Source organism: Thalassophryne amazonica, chromosome 2 (assembly GCF_902500255.1).
Source record: "Thalassophryne amazonica chromosome 2, fThaAma1.1, whole genome shotgun sequence".
NCBI lineage: Eukaryota > Metazoa > Chordata > Actinopteri > Batrachoidiformes > Batrachoididae > Thalassophryne > Thalassophryne amazonica.
This window is the reverse complement of record NC_047104.1, coordinates 111,076,891-111,102,930: the sequence shown is the minus strand read 5'-3', so window position 1 is coordinate 111,102,930 and position 26,040 is coordinate 111,076,891. Positions and strand designations below refer to the sequence as shown.

At 43.1% G+C, this 26,040-nt stretch overlaps 1 protein-coding gene across 2 annotated transcripts in view; it reads right to left on the bottom strand.

The window, feature by feature from the left end:
• mybpc3 (myosin binding protein C3) overlaps window positions 1-26,040 on the bottom strand; it is an 88,009-nt gene that overhangs the window by 18,795 nt on the left and 43,174 nt on the right. For both annotated transcript variants that reach the window (XM_034191824.1, XM_034191817.1), the window contains exons 15-25: window positions 24,875-24,980; window positions 22,055-22,221; window positions 11,104-11,269; window positions 10,905-11,011; window positions 10,754-10,783; window positions 10,537-10,676; window positions 8,174-8,333; window positions 7,844-7,948; window positions 6,031-6,219; window positions 2,023-2,157; window positions 517-684 (exon numbers count right to left, since the gene is read on the bottom strand). In XM_034191824.1, the coding sequence (XP_034047715.1) occupies window positions 517-684; window positions 2,023-2,157; window positions 6,031-6,219; window positions 7,844-7,948; window positions 8,174-8,333; window positions 10,537-10,676; window positions 10,754-10,783; window positions 10,905-11,011; window positions 11,104-11,269; window positions 22,055-22,221; window positions 24,875-24,980 (1,473 nt within the window). The remainder of the gene's footprint in view (window positions 1-516; window positions 685-2,022; window positions 2,158-6,030; window positions 6,220-7,843; window positions 7,949-8,173; window positions 8,334-10,536; window positions 10,677-10,753; window positions 10,784-10,904; window positions 11,012-11,103; window positions 11,270-22,054; window positions 22,222-24,874; window positions 24,981-26,040) is intronic.

Here is a 26,040-nt window from a genome sequence, read left to right as displayed (position 1 = left end):
CTTGTGCAACATTGCGCAGCTTGTCTTTCACTCTGCAGATCGAGGTGCTTTGTAATGTGTACATTGTCTTCCGTTTTTTTTTTTTCTCTCTTTCCTGAAATACACATATGATCACTGCATTATGTTGATAACTTAGGACTTTTTTCTACCTGTACATATTTTACATCTGAAGGTTGCAGTTTGATTAAAATACTACAGGTAAATATAGCACAGAACTGTTGCTATTAGTGAGAAAAAGGTCATCCTATATACAATGACATTTCAGGCAGTGTCACAAATTTAACATTCTATGACTGGCCAGGTTTGGCTCCACATAAATATTTCTTCTTCTTTTTTTTTTTTTTTTTAGAATGCATATACTATAGAAAACATACAAAAGATTATTAAGGTTTGACTATTGTGTTTGAGCTTCATGCACGCCATGCACATCATTCAGGCCCGTGTGAATTATCTGGTCAAAGCAGTATTTTAGCTCTCTAACTCACAGATGAACGTCAATTTATCAAAGACATTTACGCATTATCTCTCTGATGGTCACCGCCTGTGACAGGGTGGCAGCAGCGCTGGGACCTGCCATGTTGTGTGCGCGAACACGGAACTGCAGTTTGTCTCCGGTGGTGAGATCTTTGATGACCACAGATGTCCTCTCTGTGAGACCCTGAAAGGCTGCCACCCATTCATCTGCTGCAGACACACAACACACAACAAAAACCCCACTTCAAATGATACAAGGGAACTGAAAATACAATTAAAATGTAACTTTGTGGTTCAGCAAATTGTATCTCACACTGAATTTGTTCACCAACAGCTCATGCAATGTTAAAAATCTACAAAGATGCAAGACCTCCGTTTAATGATGATGATGATGATGATAATAATAATAATAATAACAAATTCAAACTTTCTTTCCATTGTTGGAAATATTATGGATGGTGTGAATGAGTTTTTAAAAGGAAACTTCTGGGATCATTGGTTTGTGATTAAATAAAACATATTTCTCTTACAAATATTTATTGTGCTAGCATACAGTGGTAGTGCATGTTGGGATATTGTTTTGAGTCCAGTGCGTCCATCCAGTTGTGTACAAATTAATCAATTTAATTTCCACCAAACCTGGAAAAAATTGATTAAAAGTCAAGTTCACATGCTAAAGTCAAAGGTTTGAGCTCACTGAGATATTTAATAGGTCAATATGGTTACTATTGAGCTCTAATATGAAGTTAGTGTATAACCCTGGAGGTCAATTTTGGGAGCCATAGAAAGGACAAACCCAACGTATGGTATAGAAGATTGTGTGTTTGGCAAGTGTAAAGTGAACTCTAAAAAATGAACCACTGTCTCAATAAGAAAGTGATGTAACAATTTGCATAGATTTTTTTAAACGTTATTTCAACTTAACTAAAGTCATTTCAACTTAATTAGAGAAGTCTTATAGCATTAACCCACTTGAAAGTTGAAATAACTAAGTTGAAAAAACTTTATAAAAAATCTATACAAATTGTTGCATCAATTTTTCTCATTGAGACAGCAGTTCCTTTTTTAGAGTGTGGCTTAATTTTGGACAGAGTTAATTAAATGTCAGGGCAACACACACCCATACATTGAGGTATCACTGAATTGTGAAGAAATAATTTGCATGACTCTGTGACACATGTCAGTGCAAGTTAAGGGGGTTTATTTTTCTCTAAACATATTTAATATTCAGTTTTATTATAAATAATTGAGCATACAGTTGAATTTAAATTTTATTGGGGGGGGGGGGGTCCAAATTCATTGACATATTTTAACTTTTTTTTATGTAATGCAATATTTACTTTACCTAGTAACTAATACTTTTATAATGCTGTAAGTGTTACAAACTCAGTTACTTTTTGGGAGAAGTAACTAGTAATTATCACTAATTACTTTTTTAAAGTAACATGCCCAAGACTGATGTTTTCTGACAGACGTTTCCAGCTCAATATGTGTTTATGGGATGTATGCAATAAAACCTACATACAAAGGGAGGGTACGAGCACTTACTGCCCTCCTTACAGTACTCAACCAAGTAACCCTCCAGTTCAGTAGAGCCGATCCTCTCAGGCGACCTCCACTTAAGTGAGATGGAAGTGTCACTGATGTCATCGACACAAAGTCCAGTGGGCTCGCTTGTTGGGGCTGAAAGAGGCAGAAACATTATTAATGGGCGCTGATAGCTGGAGCTTTAACAGAATTTACTCAGAAACAAATTTGGATGGAACTGGTGGGAAAGGTACAAAAACAGCAATAGCACTGAGCAGAGGTTTGATATCCATCAGAATGGTGACATTCCTACAAATTCCACAGCAGGCGCAATATCTGAAATTACACATGGCATAATCCATAAATGTATCCATCCAGAACTACATGTTTTTATTCACAAATTGGTGCTATATAAATGAATACATTTTATTTTATTTCCTTTTTTTTTTTTTTTTTGCGTGGGGGGTTGGGGGGCATTTTTTTCAACCAGCATTTAAATTTGTATTTGTGAGAACAGTGAGTGATTAACATACTAGATGATTTATGCAGGCTTTAAATCATTTAAAAAACAAGAAAAAAAGAAAATATTGGCAAATTATTAAGTTAAAAGACACAAACATGGCCCAAAATAGGAGGCTGATTGGTCGTCACCTGTATGTTACAGTGTTACTGAGGGAGTCATTCCCTGACCCATTGATTAACTCCATTATGTCCATACCTGCCTTGATAATTCTCCATATCATATATCAACAGTAAATGATCCAGAATCCACTGCGTCGCCATTCACCAACATGTCAGATTTTCTGCAGTCAGCTACACTTTAAGCAATGAACGGTTTCACTTTGCTGCTTCGCAGCAACTGGCAACAAAAAATTATTTCTACATGTGTCTGCGAGAAAGCTGCACAAGTTTTCTGATTCTGAAAGACCGATTTTGAAAGGAGAGGAAGTGCCAATAGTTGACTACAGCAGGAGGCTCTGATTTTCATCTTTCACCTCATGAAATATTCTTACCATTGCACTCATAAACATTCATTATTTGTATTATATGTGATATAAGTAATAGCAGGGAACATGTCAACATGAACTCAGAAATTTGACCTTAACGTCTGATCTTGATCATTGACTGTTCTGAAGCAAAGTTAAATCATTCTTTTCAGCCCGTTGACCTAATTTACCTTCCATGTTTGATTAAAACTGGATTAGGCATTCTTAAGCTATCTTATTATCATACACAGAGACATTGTTAGAGAGAAACCAAAGAACGTACACATCTGATAGCATCACCAGTAATACATCAGGCTTGTCAGTGTCAAAAAACACTCCTGAAAACGATGACTCTTTGTGTGAAATGGTGTAATCAGTTTTCCATTTAAGGCTACATCAGGCAAATATGATAATCATGGATGGTAAAATGCATCAGACCTGCTGCCTGCAGGTTTTAGCTGTGGCTCTGGCTGAGCAGCAGGAATGTCCCAGGGGACAGCTCTCATTTAATCCCCGGCTGGAATCCTCTGCTGGTGGTGTCTCATTCTGAGGCGGGGCTCCGTCTTTCCCAGTGAGAGCTGCAGGAGATTCACAGCAGGCTTTTGGATCCAGTTCACCCATAACAGGCTCAGTTTTTGATTTGGTTCTTCCACTGGAGCATCAGCTGGCTGTTTTTCAGGAATCTGTGGAAGTGTCAGCTTCATTCTTCTTATTGACTATCTCACTCTTGCTGCTGGGTGACGCTGACACTCATCTGCCAACAAGCTGTGCTCTACTTCTACTATCCTCCTACTCTTCCAAAGGCTGCAGCCACAGCAAAATTTCCTGTGGAGAAGCTTCCGCAGTGGTGGTGAACTCATGTGTCTCTAACAGCTGGTCGCACAGTACAGCCAGACACTTCCATTATTTATAGAGAAAGATTCCATGGATGGATTCTTAATCATTTGCCTCATCTGAAAACAGTGGCCATCTGATTACAATGAGTCTTACTGTTGCATCAACAAATCGTGGATGAGAAAGTCACAGCTGGAAAGGCAGTAATAAAATCTGTTTTCTGTGATTCTGTAACTAATGTGTCCAACATGCACCCCAAAAGTCAGAAAATCAAGGTGTTGTACGTGTAATTACACAAAGGAAAACAGCAGATTGAATGTGAATGGCAATTCACTCATTCATTTGACTTTATCTTCTTGCTTTTTATCGTATGATTATTTTTACTCATGTTTTATGGCTTTTAATTATTTTAGTTTCATTTTGTTTATAAATTTAAGTTATGTTAATGGTTATGTCTTTTATGATGATTTTTATTCATTCTTCTGTACAGCACTTTGGTCCACTGTGGTTGTTTTAAAGTGCTTAACAAATAATGTTGGTTGGTAGTTACAGTGCATCTGGAGAGTATTCACAGTGCTTCACTTTGTTCACATTTTGTTGTATTACAGCCTTATTCCAAAATCCAGTAAAAAATATTTTTCCCCTCAAACTTCTACTCACAATACCCCATAATGACAACATGATTTTTTTTTTTTACATTTTTTGCAAATTTACTACAACCCCAATTCCAATGAAGTTGGGACATTGTGTAAAATGTAAATAAAAACAGAGTACAGTGATTTGCAAATCCTCTTCAACCTATACTCAATTGAATACACCACAAAGACAAAATATTTTCAAACTGATAAACTTTATTGTTTTTGTGCTTTGTAGTAAAAGAGTGCGGGTACTAGACTGGCCTGCCTGCAGTCCAGACCTGTCGGCCATGAAAATGTGTGGCGCATTATGAAACGCAAAATACGACAACAGAGACCCCGGACTGTTGAACAACTGAAGTTGTACATCAAGCAAGAATGGGAAAGAATTCCACCTAGAAAGCTTGAACAATTAGTGTCCTCAGTTCCCAAATGCTTACTGACTGTTGTTAGAAGGAAAGGTGATGTAACACAGTTGTAAACATACATTTTCAGATCTCTCCAGAGATGTTCAATCAGATTGAGGTCTGGGTTGTGGCTGGGCCAATCAAAGACATTCACAGAGTTGTCCTGAAGCCACTCCTTTGATATCTTGGCTGTGTGCTTAGGGTCATTGTCCTGCTGAAGATGAACCGTCACCCCAGTCTGAGGTCAAGAGGGCTCTGGAGCAGGTTTTCATCCAGGATCTCTCTCTACATTGCTGCATTCATCTTTCCCTCAATCCTGACTAGTCTCCCAGTTCCTGCTGCTGAAAAACATCCCCAGAGAATGATGCCGCCACCACCATGCTTCACTGTAGGGATGGTGCCTGGTTTCCTCCAAACATGACGCCTGGCATTCACACGAAAGAGTTCAGTCTTTGTTTCATCAGACCAGAGAATTTTGTTTCTCATGGTCTGAGAGTCCTTCAGGTGCCCACATGAAAGTGTACATGTGAGCTCTTAGTTTTTGTTGTTGTTGTTTTTAATAAATTTGCAAAAATCTAAAAAAAAACTTTTTTACATTGTCATTATGGGGTACTGTGTGCAGACTTTTGAGGAAAAAATGAATTTAATCCATTTTAGAATAAGGCTGTAACAAATAAATATGGAATAAGTGCAGCTCTGTGAATACCTTCCGGATGCACTGTCGTTGGACATAATCCAACCAGATGCTTTCTATCTTACTGTATGGTTGTGGAACTTTGATGCTAACCTAAGGAGGCAGACCTAGTGCCTTTAGCACTAGGTCTGTTTGGACGATCCTTGGGTGCCAGTGGAATGTCTTTGCTCAAACGAATGGTTACTTAGAGAGACTAAGATGAGGAGTATCACTTACACAGGGAGGGAACATTAGCTCTGACATATTGGCCATGTGGTGCCTTTCTCTGACCATGATCCCTGATACAGGTGGCTCTGTGTTGAAGACCCCAGTGGTTGGTGAAGACTAAGGTCAATACCTTTTGTGTGACTGATAAAACTCTAACCTACCTAACACATTAAAACTGCTCTTTTTAGTGAAGGTGTTTTTACAGAAAATGCATAGCAATGAGTAACAGTAGAACTACCAGCAAAATCCTGTTGTAAAACACTCACCAACTGGCACAAAAGGTTGCGAGGCAGGACTGTGACGAGACATGCCAATGCTGTTGACAGCGTAGATTCTCATCTCATATTCCACCCCTTCAATCATACGCCTGGCTTCATAGGTTGTTTCTGGGTAAGGGTCAAAATTCAACCTCATCCACCTGTAACTCTTCTTCTTCTTCCTCTCCAATACATAACCTTAGATGTGGAAGGGAAACAAATGTTTTATTGTAGTGTTTCTGTATTTGGATATACTGTGGTGGACAGCAAAGTGGCTTCATGGTTAGAACTGTTGCCTCACAGCAAGAAGGTTGTGGGATCGCTTCCCACCTGAGGCCTTTCTTTATGGAGTTTGCATGTTCTCCTTGTGTTTGCATGGATTCTCTCCGGGTGCCCCGGCTTCCTCCCACATCCAAAGACATGCAGGTTAGGTAAATTGGAAATCTTAAAACTGACCGTAGGTGTGCATGCGTGTGTGAATGTGTTTGTTTGTCTATATGTGGCCCTGCGACAGACTGGCCTCCTGTCCAGGGTGTACCCTGCCTCACGCTCTATGACTGCTAAGCTCCAGCCCTCCCGTGACCCTTAATTGGAGTAAGCGGGTATAGAAAATGGATGGATGGATATGCTGTGGTATGCAAAAAATCTTAGGCATGATAAACTGATAAAGGTACTACAAAAACAATAAAGGGTCTAAATGTCGTATAATTAATAATAAATTTTGTTTTGGTTAAATGAGCCCATAGCCCACTGGGATAGGCTCCAGCTCACCCATGACCCTTAACCCTCTGGAGTCTGAGGGCATTGTTTTGGACAGTTCACTCACCTGGCATAAATGTTTTATTATTGCTGTTAACAGCTCTCCCTGCATCCCACAATGAAGTTTTATGTCTCTTTTTTCAGGACAACCTGTGCTTTCAGAATATATATGTTTGTGTTGTGTTTTATAAGTGTAATAAAGGTTTACACTCAAAAATAGGCAAGGAAAAAATAAAGCGAAAAATAATTTTCCACACACATTTATTCAAAACACACAGCAAACTATAATAAACAACTGTTTTGGCACTTTATAAAGGTAATTTGAGGTCTTGTGTGAAAGACTGTACAACAAAAAGGTTCAAACAATAAACACAAATGCACATTTTGAACAATATATACAAAATGGTCTATGCATTTTGTTATTTTGATATGGTAAACAGTGCTTTACACAGAGAAAGCAACAGAGTTATCCAGTAACATTCACATGCAAACTAGTGGAGCAATCATGATAGTTACACACTCTTTGTTTGAGCACGTGAGATTGTCATCAGAGGTTTTCTGTCTGCTCCATGTGCTTTCACTTTCGCTGTGTGTAATGCCATAGGGCACACTGAGTATGTACTAATAGTATGTACTCATTGGAGCACCCAGGGGGCTATTCAAATGGGCCAACTAGTAACACATCACTCCTGAAAACGATCTTTGGCTTTTCACGTGAGGAAAATCTGCCCTACAATTGGATATTGGAAAACCATGTGACGGTGAACCAATTCTGATTGGACACTCACATTGCGCACGTCATCACACAGCTTCTATGAGGAGTACAAAGATGGCCGATGGCTGGCTCGAAAGTCCGCAGAGTTAACTTTTCACCAAAAAAAAAAAAAAGCATGTTTCTATCTCATATCATTAAAAGGTTATTTATAATTTAGTAAAGCTTGGTCTTAGCTGTTGTATACGACGGCATCGGTCCCAGAGGGTTAACTGGAATAAGCGATTACAGAAAATGAATGAGTGAATGTTCCTTTGCTAAGAAGAAGAAAAAGAAGAAGAAGAAAATTACCAATAACTGGTTGTCCCCCATCAAACAGAGGAGGATCCCACTGGACAACACAGGAGTCCTCTCCTACACTGAGGATTCTAGGAGCCTGAGGAGGGTCTGGAACATCTTGGGAAAATCATTCAAAACACATCAAGCATTTGTTATTATACCTGGCTGATCTGATGAGTTAAGACAGATTTGCAATAGGTTTTGGGAGGAACTGAAGAGTTGCAGCTTTACGTATGCAGTGACAGACTACTTTGATTCTGACTTTACATGTGTGATAACTGTCAGATGATTAAGAAGTGAGTGTTCTCACTAAAATAAATGGCAGGGCTAACCCCGTCTTACCAACGACTTTCACAGTGATATCTGCAGTGTCTTCCCCAGCAGGGTTTCGAACCACAACCGAATAGACTCCCTCGTCGTGCCTCTCAGCACCCTCAATGGTGAAGATACAGTGGCCCGTGCTGCTTTCAACGTGGACCCTACCATCTCTCTCTGTGACTACCTGCAGCAGAAAAACCAGAGTAGGTATATCTGTTAGTCCAAAAGCAAGCTGCAGCCGCTCTATCATGCACCATGACAAATAAATAAATTTACCTTGTACTCTTTGTCATTTTCCATTTTATGTTTTCAGAGACCACGGATGCAAGGTGTCTTTAATCGTTTCTGCAGGCTAATTGTAGGCCACCAGGTTTCTTAAAATAGATATTATGGTTTGCAGAAAAAAAAGCCACAAAGACAATGAAAAGAAATGATGCATCCTGAAAAAAGAAGTCTCTAAGAAACAACCAGTTGCTGTGACTGTGCAACCCACTTTAAAAGGAAAAGAGTTATATACTACTTGTATTCTTAACTCTCTTTCACCAAAATCACCAAAGCCTCAAAACCTCAAAACCAAAACCTCAACCTAGGCTCAGATGTACCTTCTGGCAAATTGTAGCTGAACTTTCAGGTCTTCTTTTTAAGGAAATCCTCCTCTATACCACTTCATCATGAAGCTATATAACTGGGTATACAAAATGCAAAACATGTCATGCTCTGCCCCGTACCTGGTCTATGCCATGGTTTTTTTTCCCCTTGTTTGGTTCCTCATTGTTTGCTTATCCACTGTCTGTGATCATCTGTTTGTTTTACTTTTGTCATATGTTGAATTATCTGTTTATTTAACTTTTGCCACACGTGAGTTCCATTCTAGTTTAGTCTTCACCTTTATTTTCTTGTTGTTCATTTTCAGTTCTTATATTTGTTTTCTTGTTAATTCTTTGTTCATTTATGTTGGGTCTTTTTATTTTATTTCTTATTTATTAGGTCTTGGGCTTTGTTCCTATTTGGTTTTGCTATTTTATTTTGATCACTGTGGGTTTAAGTTCATTTTCTTGTTAGGTCCTGTTCACTTTGTGTTTGTCAAACTGCACTCGTCCCTCACCTTCATTCTAATTCTGTCTGCTCTGTCTTACTGCACTATCTTGCTTCCTGTCTTCCCTCAGCTTTGAATCATCTGGCCACGCCCCCTTCCTGAATGTTCTCTACACCTCTGTCTAATTTTCCCTAATTACCACCAGTGTATTTATACCCTGCTGGTCCATTGTTCTCTGCCACTTTGTTTGCACTTTATGTCTTCATTCCAGCCTCTTAACACAGCCTTATTTAGTATTTGTTTTATTGTCTGTCCGTGTTTGACCCTGCTTTGCTTTTTGGGCCTTGCTTTTGTCTCTGCCCTTGAATGCTGCCAACCTGTGATTTTTGGTTAAAGCCTTTTTTATTACTTCACCACCCGAGTCTGTGAGTCTGCATATTGTGTCCAGCACTCTGTTTGTTCCATGCCATGAATCCTGACAAAACATGCACTATGCACAATTTGTCCAATCACAGCCAGGGAAGCTTATAACTTATTCTGGGTGTCTTGGTGGCTTTCCTCACTCTTCTCCTTCTTACAGAGTCACTTAGTTTTTGAGAACTGTCTGCTCCATACAGATTTACCATAGAGTACCGTACTGTTTGTATTTCTTCATAATTGATGTAAATAAAATCCAAGACATATTCAGTGACTTGGAAATGTTCATGTGTCCATCCCCTGACTGGTCTGAAGAAAACTGGCAATAAAACTGATTATTCACAGGTATTATACCAAAGGGGCCCATTTCTTATGCAACCCATCCTCTTGGCTTTTATATTTTTAATTATTTTATAACAAGTTGTAGATATTCACTTTCAGTTTGAGTTTAAGGAAGATAATTTTAGAATTTTTTTTTATTGTGATTTTTTTGTATTTGAAAAGGAATAAACAAATTAAAATGTGTGACATACTAAGTGTTCCAATACTTTTGGAGGGCACTGGATATATGTGGTGGGCAAGTCTCACAGAGGACTCTGGCTCAATGGCAAGCAGAAGTCCAGTTGTTGATCCATTGTGGGATCGCTTCCCACCTGAGGCCTTTGTGTGTGGAGCACAAATGTCCCTGCTTATTGTAGGGACATTTGCGCAGACACACACAGAGAATTCCATTAAAATTGAAACTGTGACTATATTTAACATTAACCACCAGATTACAATGGATGTGACCCCAAGATGAGGTCAGCTCTGCATTTTTATCATCTGAAAGTTTTTTGTAATTTTGCTGTATTTGTGAGTGAGACAGTGGTTAAATGTTACCTCATGAGCTCTGGATCAGATAAAACACAAAGGTGTGTGCAGCAGCTGTGTTGACCTTTTCTCCTCTGGTCCAGATCACTGTGGGTGCAGGGTCTCCTGTGATGGGGACATCGAGACGCAGTTTGTTACCAGCCACCACCACGATGGTGGACTCAGCGGTGCGACCCATGCAGTCCAGATGAATCTTAGGAGGGTCTGAGGAAGTGAGACAAACATTTACAGTATCTGGTATCGTTAGTTCATTACAAGAAGCTGGGGTGGAAGCTACTTACCTTGGCGTGGCACATAGTCAATCTTCACCTCTGGAAAACGAATCAAAAATGCACAAAAAAATGCACAAAGTGTGAACTTGAATATAGCTTTGTTTGTGGAATTCTGAAGAATGTTATTTTTCAGGAAGTCATGTGAAAGCATTAATTTTACCCAAGAAATTGAGTTTGGCAGAAAGGTTGAAAGCATATCCATCTGGCACAAAAGTATAGTCCCCCTCATCCTCATGTTTGGCGTCATCAATTGTCAGTTTGTGGATCCTTCAGGAATCAAGTATTTCACATCAGTTTATGGCTTCATGGTGCTGTGGAATAAACACAAGCTCTTTGAAGTATTGTTAAAGTACCCTCACCTGCCTATATGTGTGATATGCACTCTGTCGTCAGGCTTAACTTCCACATTGTTCTTGAACCAGGTGCCCTTGACCTTCTCATCCGACACCTCACACTTGAAGACTGCTTCATCCTTTGCCTTTACTGTGAGGTCAGCGATGCTCTGGTACACCTCCAGTGTCTTCTCTGCACCAATAGGGAAAAAAAAAGGTAAGTGCATAGGCCGGAGACAATAAAAACTATTATCACCATGTTTAGACATTTTGACAATGGCAGGGCCAGTATATTCACATATTGTAAATAAGATGCTCCTATTTTTTTTAATTCCAATCATGTTTATATATATGCATATATACTTATATATATTCTATTTCTACCTCATTTTCTTATTTTATTGTATTGTTACAAGTATTATTATTATTGCTTATCTTTGCACACACTGTTTGATGCACATTTTCCTCTACTCGCACTCATCTTCTGTGTTTTTAAGAGCTGATGTAACGTGAATTTCTCCTCTGTGAGATCAGTAAAGTCTTATCTTATCTTATAGGTTAAAAACAACACATGGGATGACGGTGGTGGGGATATTTTGAGAATTATAAATCAGTGATATCATATACAAGTAACTTACCCACAAGGACAAGGTACACAAGTGTAAGCTGATTTTTGAAAGTCAGCCCATTTTTATTTTTGCCAAAAGTTAATGTCTGAAACATGAATAATGTATATTTGAGCAGATTTTCTCGCCATGTTGTGGGCGATGCGAGCATTTCAGGGCTTCTAGTACATTTCTTACTTGAAACCAAAAAGTCAGTGAAAAGGGAATTTCTAAATGTCAGAAATGCACGATTTTCTGGCACAAAAAGCTTTGACCTCCCAGTATTAATGTACCAAAAATGTAGATTTTTAGTTTTAGATGCATAATTAATACAAGAGCAATCAGAGATTACTGATGTCTGCCGATCTGGATCACCTCCAAAATTCAGTAGAGTCTTCCATGCCCTAATATCTATCTGTGGTGCAAATTTGGTGAGAATTTGTCAAGTAGTTTTGACATAATCCTTCAAAGACTATATAAAATTAAACTTGATCCGGATCCATATCATTGCCAGTAATTAATGGATTCTTCCATGGCCTAATATGTATCTGTGTTGAAAACTTCGTTAAGATCCGTGCAGTAGTTTTGACGTAATCCTGCTAACAGTAATCCTTCAAACCCTATATAAAGTGAAACTTGATCCAGATCCAAAATTTAATGGAGTCTTCCGTGGCCTAATCTACCTGTGGTGAAAATTTTGTCAAAATCCATGCAGTAGTTTTGGTGTAATCCTGCTAACAGACAGACAAATAAATGCAGGTGATTTTATTACATCCTTAGCGGATGTAATAACAAGAAAGAGCTTGTTCCTGTTTCTATCAAGTGATCCAGATTGTCAGTGTCAGAGATCTTATATTGCTGTTGTTGTTATGCAACATTAAAAAAATTCTCATTTATTTGCTTAAATTTTACAACTTGAGTTTTGAAAAATCTGAGGTTTTTCTCACAAATATATGATTTTGTGATCACAGAGCATCTGAGTTTTTTGTGCAAATTTATGATTTAATAATGTCAGACAATATGTTCTTGTTTTTTCTTGCAAATTCACTCATTCCCTAATATGTTTTCTGGCAATTCTCGGAGTGCAGGTTTCAGTGGTAGCAGACTCAGCCCACACTTCAAACTTACGAGTTTAAACACAAAAGAAAAAAGTTTCCTCAAAATACCACCTCCCCCAACACACACACACACACACCACCATCTGTTTAAAAAATATTTTAACCCACAATGGCCTTAATATTTGGTTGTACAGTTCAAATTTAACAACATATGAAGTCAAACACGGGGAAATGACAGTGTGTGATGATATTTGGAGAAAAATGAATACTGCAAGTCCTGTCTGTGAGTATAATACAGTAGTATGTTCAAACAGCAGGCCTTTGTTGTCTTTGTGGAGCCTTTGTGAGGTGTATCTTAGCAACAGACACAAGGAGAACTAGTTAATTGGATTTATGGTATAAAATAAAGTGGGAGGATGTGAAAATTAGATGCAGGAACCTGAGGTTATAACTGCACATCAAAAGAAATCATATACATGGATTAAACTCATCCCAAAGAATTCTTGTCTGTGGAGTGAAGTCACGCCGTGCTCTGTGTAAAGGTTACAGGAGGCTCACTGCAGCCTGCTGATGACTAATAAGCAGTGTTGCCACAGTTACTTTGAAAAAGTAATCCAATTACTGATTACTCCTTGAAAAAGTAACTTAGTTACTTTACTGATTACTCAATTGTAAAAGTAACTAAGTTAGATTACTAGTTACTTTTTTAGTTACTTTCCCCAGCTGCCGACAACAACCCACGTCAACATGACAATGATACCTGTTTTGCCAAAACTCACTTTATAGTCACCCTTTCTTGACTTCAATGAAAATAAATACTTGTTTTATAAAAAGTAAAATAAAGACCTCTTTCTTGACCTCATATTTAACTGTTGACAGCACTGTAACAGTAAAACTTGCAATTTCAAACCTACATTGTTTATAAATGTAACTATTAAATTCTAACATTTTTCTAACATTTAAATTCTCTCTAAACATTTTACTTGTCGAAATTATTATTATTTTAAGCAATATTAGTAGTTGTAGTAAAAAACGGCTTCAAAACTGGACCTTTAATCTAGGGGTGTTGTGAGGGGGGCACATCCCTGCCCCCACGCCCCCATTCCATCTGGATTCGCCCCTGCTTTGGCGTTTGAGCACAAAGAATGGATAACATTTATTTATGCAGAAAACAGGACCAGATTTACAGGTAAGAAAGTTTTATTGCGTTTTCACATCATGTGGTCCTCAGAAAGAGAGTTTAGGTGCATTTGAGTGGAAAATAGTGTTAGTTGTTGACGCGTCGCGGAGGATCAGCTGTTTTTAACGACCAGATACAGAGCGGCTCAGCTCAGAATTCTAAATAAAGGAGGAAAAAAAGTATAAAAATGTATTTGTAAAGCTCAGTGCAGGTGTGCTGATCACCGCCCTTTAAGAGGTGAGGACGAGTCGAGCAGCTGCAAAAAACCGCGGATGAAAAGCTCACAGCTCACTGAAAGTGGGCAGTTCAGTCGAACCCCGACCTCCTGCCCACAGACCAAGTTTAATGCTGCTATCGACCCACAATGAAAAATAATAGTAACGCACAGTGACATGGAGAAGTAACTTTAATCTGATTACTGACTTGGAAAGATTAACGCGTTAGATTACTCGTTACTAAAAAAAAGTGGTCAGATTAGAGTAACGCGTTACCGGCATCACTGCTAATAAGGTGTGAAGAACATGATAATGGAAGTTCTGCTGCAGATTTGCTGCTGCGTACAAAGTGCAGCTGCTAGTTGTTGGCGGGAGCAGTGCTCCAGTAACAAGCTTCATACAACGTAACTGGACGGAGATCAGGAGCAAAGATCAGCTTTCAGTTGTACACTAAATGACCCCTGAGACATGCATGCACACAAGATCACACACGAAAACACTGGAAGGTAATCATGCAGTACTTATTTATATACAGTATTACCAGAACGAACAGTTTTGTATCAAGAGACTTATGTGCAACAAAAAAAAAGCCCAAACTTGTATGATTGCAACTTTTTTGTTGTTGTTTTTTTTGTTTTTTTTGGTACCATAACTCTTTGGGCTAACGACGCTGAGATGGCCATCTTGTCGGCACAAAGGAAAACAACAATAAAACAGGCCAGTTGGTTATTCAGGGTTGATATTCCATGTCAGCAGTGGTGGGCACAGCTAACCAAAAAGTTAGCTTCGATAGCCGTAAAGCCGCTAACTGAAAAATTAAATTTTATAAAGCTATACCGATAAATCCCTAAAAAATTTAGCAGAAGTTACAGATAAAGGCTAAAACGCTAATTTTACATTAACTTTAAATTTACACTTTTCTTTTTACCAAAACTGGAGGGACTTTAAATTTTGACCCAAGTACAAACTGAAATTGACCTTTGTCACCATTCTTGCTGTTTTTACCCCATAACTCCATAACATTCAGTCACAGATGGTCCAAACTATACTTCTTTGGAATCTTTATGATGAGACAAATAATGTAATTGTTGGGAAAGTGTAGTGACACGGACCCACAACAGGGGGCGCAAATGATCAGACAATGAAAGAGTCGAATATGAACACTTTACTGTTGTGAAAGAGCACAACAAAAACACAGAGGATTACAGAATTTGAGCAAACTGTCAATCCACAAAGGTGACGTGTGGGCAGGCTCGAGGATAGAAGACGTCTGTCCTGAGAAGAACCGGAACCACACGATTTCCTCCGCCACCAAACCTGGAGAATACTGGAGCCGCCAAGTTCCGAGTCCCCAGGTGGCCACCGTCTCCGAGTGTCAGATCTTGTACTGCTGGCGAGGAGCAAAAACAGTCATATGTGGGTGCGTGCACACTCAATAACAACAATGGTGGGAATTCCACCTCCACCTCTAACACACACTCGTGCAGCTCCTGTCTAACCACTTATCTGGTTGGGGTGTGAAGCGAAGCCGTCGCTGATCACACCAAACGCCAATCTCTCAGATAGGGAACACCACAGGAAAGTGGCTGCAAAAAGAGTTCAGACTAAGACACAGTTAAGGCTGAGAATATTACCTTCACAGGTAGCTGATATCTCGGCAACGAGGTGGAGATGACGTCCGGTTTTTATGGAGTGGAATGATGAAGTGTAGATGGATGACAGCTGTCATGAGATAATGATTGACAGCTGTCACCCCCGGCTGTGTCCGTGGCGGCAGCGCCCTCTCGTGCCTGAAGCCCGCACTTCAGGCAGGGCGCCCTCTGGTGGTGGGCCAGCAGTACCTCCTCTTCTGGCGGCCCACACAACAGGACCCCCCCTCAACGGGCGCCTCCTCGCGACCGACCAGGCTTGTCCAGGTGACGGCGGTAGAAATCGGCCAGGAGGGCCGGGTCCAGGATGAAGCTCCTCTTTACCCAGGAGCGTTCTTCGGGTCCATACCCCTCCCAGTCCACCAAATACTGGAACCCCCGGCCCATTCGACGGACGTCCAGGAGCCGGCGCACTGTCCAAGCCGGCTCCCCGTCGATGATCCAGGCAGGAGGCGGTGCCGGACCGGGAGCACAGAGGGGTGAGGTGAGGTGTGTTTAATCCGGGAGACATGAAAAACAGGGTGGATCCGCAGGGGAATGTCCTTAGTAGATAATCACACCTCCTGCTCGGGCTGGTATGCAGGGGCCGGGGACCGCCGGCGGTCTGCATGGGTCTTAGCCCTCATCCGGGCCTTTTAATAAGGCAGAATGGGCAGTGCGCCACACCTGACGGCACCTCCGCAGGTGGGCCTGGACCGAGGGCACACCGACCTCTCCCTCCACCACGGGAAACAACGGGGGCTGGTACCCCAGACACACCTCAAACGGGGAGAGGCTGGTGGCAGAAGACACCTGACTGTTGTGTGCATACTCGATCCAGGCCAGATGGTTACTCCAGGCCGTCGGGTGCGCTGATGTCACACAGCGGAGGGTCTGTTCCAACTCTTGGTTGGCCCGTTCTGCCTGTCCGTTCGTCTGTGGGTGGTACCCGGACGAGAGGCTCACGGTGGCCCCCAGTTCCCTGCAGAAACTCCAGACTTGAGAGGAAAACTGGGGACCACGATCCGAGACTGTCAGCTGGTATCCCATGCAGACGAACGACGTGGTGGACCAGGAGGTCAGCAGTCTCCTGGGCCATTGGGAGCTTCGGGAGGGCCACGAAGTGGGCCACCTTGGAGAACCGGTCCACTTTCATCAGGATGGTAGTCATGCCCTGGGACGGCGGGAGGCCCATGACGAAATCCAGGCAGATATGGGACCAGGGGCGATGAGGCACCGGGAGCGGCTGGAGAAGTCCTGGGTCCTCTTATGGTCTGCCTTGCCCCTGGCACAGGTGGTGCAGGCCTGGATATACTCCCGGACGTCGGTTTCCATAGACGCCCACCAGAAGCGCTGCCGGACAATTGCCACGGTCCTTCGCACCCCTGGATGACAGGAGAGCTTGGATCCGTGACAGAAATCCAAGACTGCAGCTCTGGCCTCTGGTGGGACATACAGACGATTTTTTGGTCCAGTTCCGGGGTCCGGGTTCCGTGCCAGGGCCTCCCGGACGGTCTTCTCCACGTCCCAGGTGAGGGTGGCCACGATAGTGGACTCCGGAATGATGGGCTCCGGTGGATCCGACAGCTCAGTTTTGACTTCGTCTTCGTGTACCCGGGACAAGGCATCTGATCTTTGGTTCTTGGTCCTGGGGCGATAGGTGATCCGGAAGTCAAGACGCCCGAAGAACAGTGACCAGCGGGCTTGCCTGGGGTTCAACCGCTTGGCGGTCCTGATATACTCCATGTTCCGATGGTCAGTGAAAACCGTGAACGGCACAGACGCTCCCTCCAACAGGTGTCTCCACTCCTCAAGAGCCTCTTTCACTGCAAGGAGTTCTCGGTTGCCGACGTCATAGTTCCGTTCAGCCGGGGTCAACCTGTGAGAAAAGTAGGCACATGGGTGAAGAACCTTATCAGTCTCTCCGCTCTGGGATAGCACAGCTCCTATCCCTGAGTCAGAGGCGTCCACTTCAACCACAAACTGGCGGCCAGGGTCGGGCTACACCAGAACTGACACGACGGTTCTCGACTGCACCAGTTCTGGTGCAGTCGAGAACCGTCGTGTCAACTCCCTGAACACGGCTTCGCACCGATCCGACCAGGTGAAGGGGACTTTTGGAGAGGTCAGGGCTGTCAGGAGGCTAACTACCTGACTGTAGCCCTTAATGAACCTCCTGTAGAAATTTGCAAAACCGAGGAACTGTTGCAGCTTCCTATGGCTTGTTGGTTGGGGCCAATCTCTCACTGCCGCAACCTTGGCCGGATCAGGGGCGACGGAGTTGGAGGAGATGATAAACCCCAGGAAAGACAAAGAGGTGCTCTGAAACTCACACTTCTCGCCCTTCACAAACAGCCGGTTCTCCAACAACCGCTGCAGGACCTGACGTACATGCTGGACATGAGTCTCAGGATCTGGAGAAAACATGAGTATATCGTCCAGGTATACGAAGACGAATCGGTGCAGGAAGTCCCGCAAGACGTCATTAACCAAAGCTTGGATCATCGCGGGGGCGTTAGTGAGGCCGAACGGCATGACCAGGTACTCAAAATGACCTAACAGGGTGTTAAATGCCGTCTTCCACTCGTCTCCCTTCCGGATCCGAACCAGGTGGTATGCATTTCTAAGATCCAACTTGGTGAAGATTTTGGCTCCATGCAGAGGCGTGAACACTGAATCTAACAGGGGCAACGGGTATCGATTGCGAACCGTAATCTCATTCAGCCCCCTGTAATCAATGCATGGACGGAGTCCGCCGTCTTTCTTGCCCACAAAAAATAAACCTGCACCCATCAGGGAGGTGGAATTCTGGATCAGCCCGGCAGCTAATGAGTCCCGGATGTAGGTCTCCATTGATTCGCGCTCAGGTCGTGAGAGATTGTACAGCCTGCTGGACGGAAACTCAACGCCCGGAATCAAATCAATGGCACAATCATACGGACGGTCCGGGGGAAGGGTGAGCGCCAGATCCTTACTGAAGACGTCAGCAAGATCATGGTACTCAACCGGCACTGCCGTCAGATTGGGAGGGACTTTGACCTCCTCCTTAGCCTGTAAACCGGGAGGATCCTAAACGCACCCGATGGCAGGTTTCGCTCCACTGAACCACCACCCCAGACGGCCAATCAATCCAGGGATTGTGTTTCAACATCCAAGGGAAGCCCAAAATCACGCAGGAGGTAGCAGGAGTCACAAAAAACTCGATCTCCTCCCAATGATTCCCAGACACCACCAGAGCTACTGGTTGTGTCTTGTGTGTGATTAAAGGGAGAAGGGTGCCATCTGGTGCCCGCACCTGCAATGGCGAAGGGAGCGCCACCAGAGGGAGCCCTACCTCCCTAGCCCATCTGTCTAGCAGATTCCCTTCTGACCCCGTGTCCACCAGTGCTGGGGCTTGAAGGGTTAAATCCCCGCTCAGGATTGTAACTGGGAGTCGTGTGGAAATATGTGTATGCCCCACGTGAATGTCTTGGCCCACCCTAAGCCCAGTTTCTAGGGGGCGGGCGTTGGTGTTAACCGCTTGGGGCAGTCTCTCTGCAGATGCTCACTCGAGCTGCAGACAAAGCACTCCCCGCGGGCCAGCCTCCTCTGTCTGTTAGGTGGTCTAAATGTGGCCCTGCTCGTGTCTATAGCTTCGTCAGCAGGGGGAGCTGTAGCCACATGGAGCGTTGAGGCTGTGGAGCGTGGGGAGGGCGGAACCTTTTCGGACCCGGAAGGGAGAGGGACGGCGCGTGCCCGGCCACGTCCTTCGTCTCGCTCCCGACGGCGTTCCTCTAACCGATTGTCTAACCGTATAACGAGATCAATAAGCCCATCTAGATCCCACGGTTCTTCCTTGGCTACCAGGTGCTCCTTCAGGACCGACAACAGTCTGTTTATGAAGGCGGCACGGAGCGCAACGTTATTCCAGCCGGACCTTGCAGCCGCGATGCGGAAGTCGACTGCATATTTGGCTGCGCTCCGGCGCCCCTGTCTCATAGACAGCAGCACAGTTGAAGCAGTCTCTCCTCTATTAGGGTGATCAAAAACCGTTTTGAACTCCCTCACAAACCCAGTATAAGTGGTAAGGAGCCGTGAATTTTGCTCCCAAAGCACTGTAGCCCAAGCGCGTGCCTGACCACGAAGCACGTTAATAACATAAGTCACTTTACTGGCGTCAGACGCGTACATGACGGAACGTTGTGCAAAGACGAGCGAACACTGCATAAGAAAGTCCGCGCACGTCTCCACACAACCTCCGTACGGCTCTGGGGGACTTATGTATGCTTCAGGGGATGGTGGGGGGGTCGTTGAACGACCAGTGGAACGTCTATATTCTGCACTGGGTCGGCAGGAGGAGGAGCTGCAGCAGCGCCCTGAGCACGCACTTCCACCTGCGCGGTGAGAGCCTCCATCCTGCGGTTAAGGATGACGTTTTGCTCGGTCATCAAATCCAACTAGGCAGTGAGGATTTGCTGCTACTCACCAATCACGCCTCCTGCAGACGCCTGTGCACCCTGCTCTTCCATTGGTTGTCCAACAGATGGTTGACGCCCCTCGGGATCCATGACGCTGGCCGAGATATCCTGTTGGGAAAGTGTAGTGACACGGACCCACAACAGGGGGTGCAAATGATCGGACAATGAAAGAGTCGAATATGAACACTTTACTGTTGTGAAAGAGCACAACAAAACACAGAGGATTACAGAATTTGAGCAAACAGTCAATCCACAAAGGTGACGTGTGGGCAGGCTCGAGGATAGAAGACGTCTGTCCTGAGAAGAACCGGAACCACACGATTTCCTCCGCCACCGAACCTGGAGAATACTGGAGCCGCCAAGTTCCGAGTCCCCAGGTGGCCACCGTCTCCGAGTGTCGGATCTGGTACTGCTGGCGAGGAGCAAAAACAGTCATATGTGGGTGCGTGCACACCCAGTAACAACAATGGTGGGAATTCCACCTCCACCTCTAACACACACTCGTGCAGCTCCTGTCTAACCACTTATCTGGTTGGGGTGTGAAGCGAAGCCGTCGCTGATCACACCAAATGCCAATCTCTCAGATAGGGAACACCACAGGAAAGCGGCTGCAAAAAGAGTTCAGACTAAGACACAGTTAAGGCTGAGAATATTACCTTCACAGGTAGATGATATCTCGGCAACGAGGTGGAGATGACGTCCGGTTTTAATGGAGTGGAACGATGAAGTGTAGCTGGATGACAGCTGTCATGAGATAATGAGTGACAGCTGTCACCCCCGGCTGTGTCCGTGGCGGCAGCGCCCTCTCGTGCCTGAAGCCCGCACTTCAGGCAGGGCGCCCTCTGGTGGTGGGCCAGCAGTACCTCTTCTTCTGGCGGCCCACACAACAGTAATACAGTTTTTCATATGACTGGAGCATTTTTATATTTTGAACCCTGCGTAATTCTTCATTGACCCCTGTAGGTATTTAGACGTCAGCTACAGGAGGCCTCAACATCTGAAAATAAACATTTGTTAATTTACAGTATGTGTGCCAAATTTGTTGCTTTTATGACATGATCAACAGGTTAGCTATACAGCAAACACATTTTAGATATTTTTACGACAGTTACTGAAGCACGTTTCTGCTGTTAAAAAAGTACAGGTGTTTGACCTACGTCTGCAGCAACTACAAAAAATTAATGAATGAAGCATTTTATTCCTCACCATCATTGTTGATTTCCAGAATAGTGATATTTGGTGTTATTTTCTGTTGGTGCTATTACAAAGGTATTTTTCTGGCCTGACACTGATCAATGGAGTCTAAATTGTTGCAATGTTATAAACTAAAATTAATTCATATAAAACAGTTATCATTATAATATAAAAAGCCTGAAGGGCAGAGCTAGAACCTTCACACTATGGAAAAGTCTGCACATGAACTTGCCTTACAGCTGAACTGGGTGTTGCTTTCTATCACTTCTCTTGACTGCATTTTCCCATTTTTTTTTTCTTTTTGTATCTCCAGGAAATCTACACATTTTATATCCATTTTTGGATAGATTTTGAATCCATATGCACAACATGCTGTCGTTTTCAAACATTTTGGTGAGTAAAACCATGCATTCAACAGTACATAATAACGACACAGAGATATGCAACTGACTCAGTCACGTGCCCTTCGGGTCTATGACATCTTCTCTTTCACTGGTTATCTGGGTGTCTACTGGTGCATTGTCATCAGCAAAATGATGAGCAGCACCTGTATCCCCAGGTCTCACAACTATTACTGGCTTATAACAATTCAAGTGTCCACGACAAACTGCATCCGTCCTCCATTGTAAAACATGACTTACCCTGCACCAGCAGCTCAGCCATTGACTGGCCACCGCTGGTTTTCACTTTGTAGTGTCCGCTGTCTTCTTTCAAGGCCTCGTTAATGATCAGAACATGTTTGCAGCCGTCTTTCTTGAAACGATACTTAAAAGACTTGTCTCTTGTCAACTCAACGCCGTCTTTTTCCCTGCACAAATATTCACAGAACACCAATTATTACCAAATAATTTGCTTTAAAAATAATAATTGAAACTATAATAATCAAATTTATGAATCTGATGATTAAAACCTGGTTTAAACTTTATAAATTACACCATAATCTGAGTAACATTTGTTTGTTGCCCTACTCCTACTTTTCTTGTTTTGGCTGCTCCTGTTACGGAGCATCAATCTTTTTCAACTCACCCTGTCCTCTGTAACTTCCTCTATCACACCAACCACCTGCATGTCCTCCCTCAGCACATCCATAAACCTTCTCTTTGGCTTCTCTCTTCTCCACCTGCCTGGTGGCTCCATCCTCAGCATCCTTCTCCCTATATACCCTGGGTCCCTCCTCTGAACATGTCCAAACTATCTCAGTTTCGCCTCTCTGGCTTTGCCTACAAACCGTTCCACCTGAGCTGTCCCTCTGATATGTTCATTCTTAATCCTGCCACCTCCAACTCTGCCTCCTGTCTTTTTGTTGGCACCAACCAAAATTGGTATTTTGATGAAGATAAATGCCAGAATTGGTCTTAACATGCTTGTTTCAGCATAGGTCATGGCCATTGGGATCAAAGGTCAAAAATATTTATTTTGACTCTAATATCCACCAAATATGGCATTTGATTCTGGAACTGCCCTGTTGAAGTTAAATTTGCAAAAGTTCAAGCTCTGTTTGTTGGCCTTGATGAAGGTTGACCTAAAACTACCCTCAAAGAATTCACTTCAGAGAAGGTCGAGAAAATTGATTTACAACCTAATTCATACCAAATGTGGCAAGCTCCAAGGTCAGTGGGGTAGTTCCTGAGACTCCCGCGAGGGTGGTTGCATCTCCTCCTCTCTCTTCCTCTATCTCTGCTCCAACCTTCAAAGTCCCTACTTCACCGCACTGTGAATTCTTCAAACTATATTGGATTAACCATGGAATTGATCAGCTGTTCTCTGAACGCTAGTGACACCATTTTTTTCAACAAGGAAATCAGGGCTGGGGGACCCTGCATGCCCAGATGGAACCTACCCTGCGGGCTATGTTCTCAACACCTGCGAGAAATGGTATGTTGCGTGCTTGGTACCACTCTCTCTGGAGAACATCAAAAATTTATTTATATTTGGTTTTATCATGGGAGGGCTGGTAGTTATTGGTTTATGTGCTACCCTGACCTACCGGAGAATTGGCAAGACAGCTGCTACCAGAACCATGACCTCTCATCTGTCCATCATGATAAATGAGTTGGGCAAGGCGATACATTCTCAGACTGCGTTAACCCTTGAACTCAGTAAGTTGGATAACATCTCGGAGCAAATGTACGCCTTGCAAAGGAAGATGTCGGAGACCAGGGAATACTCATAAATTGGATTGGGTTGGTTAGAGGAGCTGCAAATGTTTCTCTGCTCAACCCTAAACATGGAAGGCTTATCAGCCTCCGAAGGTCAAAACACCCCACTGTTTTCCTCCAGAAGAATTTCTACGGCCTTGGTGAACCATTTGGCTGCCCTCCCCGTCAGTCAGTCTGATGTTTCCATGGCAACTCCAGACATTATGCACACACTGACATAAACTGATGCAAACTCATCTGACTGATACAAACTCATCTCATCTGCACTCATGACGCAAGCCCCATGTCTCCCCCCACCTCTATCACCCCCCGCCCCGCCTCCTCCCTGGCACTCCCCCAAGCTTGCGGCTGCGCGGGAAACACCCCACCACACACACATTCACAGTCCCTCAATTTGGAAGACGGACTGTTTTTAAAGTTTAGCGTACATAAACAAGCGTACATAAACAATCAAATGTATATGTATGGGTGTTTTAATTCTGATGTGTGCCATTATTACGTTTAACTTGTAATAATTGTGGAATAATTGTATTTTGTCTGAGGTAATTGTGTGGGAAGAAATTTTGTTGCACTTATTGTAATGCCTATCTATCATTAGATTGCCAAGACCTGACTGTCTTCATTCCCACAAATACTATACCTATTTCAACAAATTCAGGGGGGGGGGACATGAAAATGATGTGGCGCATAATTTTTTTAATGGATTTTTGACTCAACAAAAGCTCTCACTTTACTTCAAACAAACAGAAATTGAAGACGGTCTTTAAAAATAAAAGAAAGAAGAAAACCCCACAAGATCAACTCCTCAGTTGTAACTTGTGGTGTCCCCCTCTTCAGCTTTATTATGTTCAGTCTATCTCAGAGAAAAAGGAGCAGTGAGTCTTTGTGCTTCCTTTCCGTTCCAAACTGTGCCAGTCTTCAAATTTCTGCTCAACTAATCTGGTTTTAAGAGCAGCCGCTCCACTTAAACAGCTCTGTTATAGTTTGCAGAGGTTTCAGTGTTTCAGCCATCAGCCTTCAGTCGCCTGAAACAACAGCAGCCTGTGTTTTTGTGAACACCACATATCCTATTCTCGCTCTCAACCAACTGTATGAAAACAGAATGAAGTTATTTTGACCACATTTCAAACAACACAGGATTAATTATTGACAGTTCACCTCAATAAGTACATTTTTAAATATGCACATTGACTGAACACGGGTTCTTCAGCATTTACTGATTTGGAACCAACTTGGTTTGATATTGTTTGATTTTGACTTCGAACACATTCTTAGCTTGTAACTATGAAGAAAAATTCAAACCATTTCACGTTGGCTCCTTCTTCTGATACCTCACACTCCAACTCCACCCGTTCACCCTTCATCACCATCTGGTCCTCCAGGTTCTTCAGGATCAGAACAGGAGGCTCTGAAAAAACAGAACCGAAAACTACCTTTAAATACAGGTACTTAACAGCCTCATATATATATATATATATACGAGGTCTATTAAAAAGTATCTGACCTTATTATTTTTTTCAAAAACCATATGGATTTGAATCACGTGTGATTACATCAGACATGCTTGAACCCTCGTGGGCATGCAAGAGTTTTTTCACGCCTGTGGGCAGTCTTTGAGTGAGGAGTTGCCCACCCTCTCATCGTTTTTTCATTGTTTAGGAATGTCTCAGAGACTGCTGCTTTGTTTGATCAAAATTTTTTCAAAACTGTAAGGCACAACTGAGTGGACACCATTCGATAAATTCAGCTGGTTTTTGGTAAAAATTTTAACGGCTGATGAGAGATTTTGGTCTGGTAGTGTCGCTTTAAGGAAGTCCCACAGCACCTGACGGCGATCTGCGCTTCGAGGCGGCAGCGTCTCACCGTTTCAAGTTGAAAACTTCCACATTTCAGGCTCTGTTGACCCAGGAATTCGTCAGAGAACAGAGAACTTTCAGAAGAAGTCGGCATGAGGAGTTTATTCAGACATTCCATTGTTAACGGACATTTTGTAATGAAAGAATGTGCGGGCAGAGTCACATGTCGGGTCAGACCCGACCGCGGGGGGTCGCGACAGGAAAAACACCTCCGTTGGAAACCTTAACGGGCAAGTTGGAACATGCACAAGCTGTTAAACAATTTCTCAGTTACTCACTTGTTGAAAGCCATCAAAAGCCGCCTGAATTTTACAAATGGTTTTCAACACAAAGGTGTTTTTCCTGTCGCGGCGCACACAGATTTGCCGAGTCGTCACGGAAACGACTCGGCGAATTTGCGCGCACGTCTTTCATTAAAAAATGTCCTTAAACAGTGGATGGTCCGCATAAAGTCCTCATGCTGGCCTCTTCTGAATCTTCTCTGTTCTCTCACGACGTCCTGGGTGAATTAAGCCTTAAATTAGGATGTTTTCAGGTCGAAACAGGCCGGCGACGGCGCCTGGAAGCGCTGCACGATGTCCCCCTGCGTGGGAAGTCCTTACACCGACAGAA